The sequence below is a fragment of the Lactuca virosa genome, chromosome 8, assembly GCF_052849685.1.
Source record: "Lactuca virosa cultivar CGN04683 chromosome 8, Lactuca_virosa_CGN04683_v6, whole genome shotgun sequence".
In the NCBI taxonomy this organism is placed as follows: domain Eukaryota; kingdom Viridiplantae; phylum Streptophyta; class Magnoliopsida; order Asterales; family Asteraceae; genus Lactuca; species Lactuca virosa.
The window spans coordinates 248,609,026-248,612,600 of NC_136433.1; the positions used below are offsets into that span (position 1 = coordinate 248,609,026).

The 3,575-nt window shown below is 38.8% G+C and overlaps 1 protein-coding gene across 1 annotated transcript; it reads left to right on the top strand.

Annotated features, from left to right (window-relative positions):
• The first annotated feature begins 201 nt into the window (after positions 1 to 201).
• Positions 202 to 3,142, top strand: LOC145133069 (putative late blight resistance protein homolog R1A-3). The gene has a single exon (XM_079068010.1). It carries the CDS (start codon positions 351 to 353, stop codon positions 3,006 to 3,008), a length of 2,658 nt encoding a protein of 885 aa, XP_078924136.1. The 5' UTR covers positions 202 to 350; the 3' UTR covers positions 3,009 to 3,142.
• The last annotated feature ends 433 nt before the right edge of the window (positions 3,143 to 3,575 follow it).

Here is a 3,575-nt window from a genome sequence, read left to right on the forward strand (position 1 = left end):
TCCTAGATGAACTTCAGTTAAGTAATTATAGGGCTCGGGGTAACGGTAAAAGAGTAACCCATTTTTACCCTTTTTTTTTTACCATTTTTCAGTCCTTATGCAATACGGTAACTTCAGTAGTGATAGGTGGGTCCAGTCACCAATCCATGATTTCTTGAAAAGAGCAACCCATTTTAGTGTTTTACAGCTTTGGATCCATAATTCCATATATACTCATAAATCATAACCCTAATTCATCAATTAGACCACTTCATTAAAATCAACCAAAACTCGAGTCAAGTAATTTTATTGGCTTAACCCAACAATTTCGTTGTAGACTACTGCCGATCTTCAGGTGGGGAAGAAACAAGATGACATACGCAGATGTGCAGATGTTCATGGAAAAGTTGAAGCAGCTGATATACTCCAACGATGTTCCAATCATCAAGATACCATCAATTGTACGTGAAGGGCCTCAATTCCAAATGCTTTATGAAAAGCTTGGATCCATGATCCAAACCCTTTTCATCCACCAAAACCATGGCCTAGAAAACATTGAAAAAGTCACAACTCTGAGGAAAAGATTCAAAGCAGTAGCAGAAGAAGCAGAAGATATCGTCGATCTCTTTCTATCCACTGTCCACTTTGGAAACTACGGCTATTTCCCTACATCTGATGTCATTTGCCCGTCTCTGAATCTTGAAGTGGTTATGAGATCAATCAATTCTATCAAGATGGAATCCATGACTATGAGCATCGATAACATGAAGATGGACTCTTCTCTGAGACCTGACACACTGCAAATGCAATCTGCTGGAAATTCCCGCACTAGAAATTCAAGGGGATCGAAGGAAGAAATAGTTGTGGGGTTTGATCGTGATGCTGAGATAATACGGGACAAAATTGCTGAAGATGGGAAGCAGTTGGATGTGGTGTCTATTGTTGGTATGGGTGGAATAGGTAAGACTACCCTTGCTAACAAAGTCTACACTGATCCTTATGTTGTTTATCATTTTCATGTCCGTGGATGGGTCACTGTTTCACAAACATATGACAAGAGGGATCTGTTGATTCAAGTTCTGTCATCCATAGATGATCAATTAGAGCTTAAGAAAGCAACGGACTCTCAACTTCGTGAAATGTTGCACAGGAGCCTGTACTGTAAGAGATATTTGATTGTCATTGATGATATCTGGAGTACAGAGGCATGGGATAAGTTAAAGTTGTTTTTCCCTGATCATAACAATGGAAGTCGAATTCTACTTACTAGTCGCCTCACTGAAGTTGCTGCACATGCAAAATCACATGGACTCATTCATCATTTACAACATTTGACAGAAGAAGAAAGTTGGAAGTTGCTGTGTGAGAAGGTGTTCCAAGGAGATGAATGTCCCAAATGGTTGGTTGATCCAGGAAAGCAAATTGCAAAAAACTGTCATGGATTGCCTCTTTCTGTGGTTGTGATGGCAGGAGTTTTAGCAAAAGAACCAGGGACTAAAGATTTGTGGGTAAAAATTTCTTGCAGTGTCAGTTCTTACATGGCTAGTAAGGAGAAAGGATGTTTGGAAACAATAGCATTAAGTTACCACCATCTGCCTCTTCACTTGAGAGAGTGCTTTCTCTATCTGGGAGGGTTTCCAGAAGACTACCGGATCTCTTCAAAAAGGTTGCTTTGGATATGGATGGCTGAGGGATTTATACAAGAAGATGGAAGTCGAAGCTTGGAGGAAATTGCAAACGGTTACCTGATGGATCTAGTTGACAGAAATCTTCTAATTGTAGAAAAATGGTATGCTGCGGGTGATGTCAGTGATTGTAAAGTCCATGATCTTGTGAGGCAGCTATGTGTGGAAAAAGGAAAAGAAGAAAGATTCTTGCTGAAAATAGACTGGCCACCATCTAAACATCATCTCTGTGAGGTAATTACCACATATAAGCAACGCCGTGTGTTTACAAATCAAGATATCGACATTATGAGTTTGTCTTATCCGCCCACCCCAAGTATTCGATCACTTGTGTGCTATCAAAGGGAAACGACCTTAACCGACAATATCTCAAAGTTTTTCCATTCCTTTGCACTTCTTAGGGTGTTACATCTAGAAATATGTGAATCGAATGATTTCTCACCCGGTTTAGCATTACTAGTTCACTTAAGGTACCTTTACATTTGGCTGTCATCATTCCCACCATCAATATGCAGTTTATGGAACCTTCAAACCCTCGATATTAATACAATGTCTAGTTCTATGGTTTTGCCTAGTAACATATCAGATTTGGTGAATCTGAGGCGTTTATACTGTAACGCAGATCTTTATCTTCCTTCTATAGGAAAACCGATGAAACTACTGGAAATTATTACGAAAGTGGTGCTGGGAGAAGGGGTAGATAATTTTCAGAAATGTTTTCCCGGGATCAAGAGACTTGTATCTACTATTTACTCTGACGAGGAAAATGACTTTGAAGTACTCCATCACCTTCAAATATTGAAGTTAATTGGGTTGGGCTACAGCAGAAGGAGATCAGTTGAGGGAGAATTTCTGAGAGGTGAACCAAACCTGGGAAAATATCACTTTAGGTTCCCTGCAACACTGAAAGAGCTTCAACTTGAAAGGTGTGGTCTACCATGGAGCGACATGTGGATCATTCAATCGTTACCTAATCTTGAGGCTCTTATAATAAAAGACAATGGCTTTAACGGAACCCTGTGGGAAGCAGGTGAAGAGCAGTTTCAACGACTGAAATTCTTGAGACTTCAAAATTTAAATATCAAAAAATGGGAAGCCTCAAGTATCAACTTTCCATGTCTCGAACGATTAGAGGTGTTGAATTGCATTGATCTTGAAGAGATACCCCTTGAATTAGGGGACATCTCAACGCTTGAGTATATTCACATTGAGAATTGTGGTGCTTCTCTTCTCGTATCCCTTCAAATAATACGACAGGAGCAAGATGATGCGGGAAACTATGAACTGAATATCTTTGTTGATGGAAGGAAAATGCACTCTTGTGTACCCAGGAATGAGGATTAATACATTTTACTTGACACCATGAATGTTTAGTACATAACTTGTTGGTCTGTTTGCTACCTAGTACAGTGTCTGTTGGTATTCTTTACCCAAAATATGGTATTTTTCAATTTGATTTTTTCTCTTATCTGGTTGAATCTTTGTTTTTAGTCAAGTCTTTCTTAGCTGAGCTAGTAGTAAAAGAATAAGGCAACTTGGCATTATTTGCCTTGTATGAGAGAAAAAATCTACTCCAACAATATGAATTAAACATCCCTTGGGAGCAAATATTTCAGTTAGTTGTGAGTTTATTACTGTTGACTGCGTTCTTCCTTCCATCATATGGACCATGGATGACTTTTGCACTTGTGTTGAGAAACTTGGTCTCAAAGTAAGAGTTTTTTTTTTTTCTTTCTAAATATTGAATGCAACTCTTTGATATGCAGAAACAAGATGCCACATAATGGAACTTCATTTCAACACTTTTTAAATGAGTTAAATTCTTGATTTAAAACATAAAGCAGACAATTCATGTACCAAAGGCCAGGTTTGTGCAATGCCAAATAGCCTCTTTTTACCCGACACCGGTGT

Bases quoted from the DNA above. Each gene is read 5' to 3' on its own strand.
- LOC145133069 (XM_079068010.1), top strand. From the start codon at position 351: ATGACATACGCAGATGTGCAGATGTTCATGGAAAAGTTGAAGCAGCTG.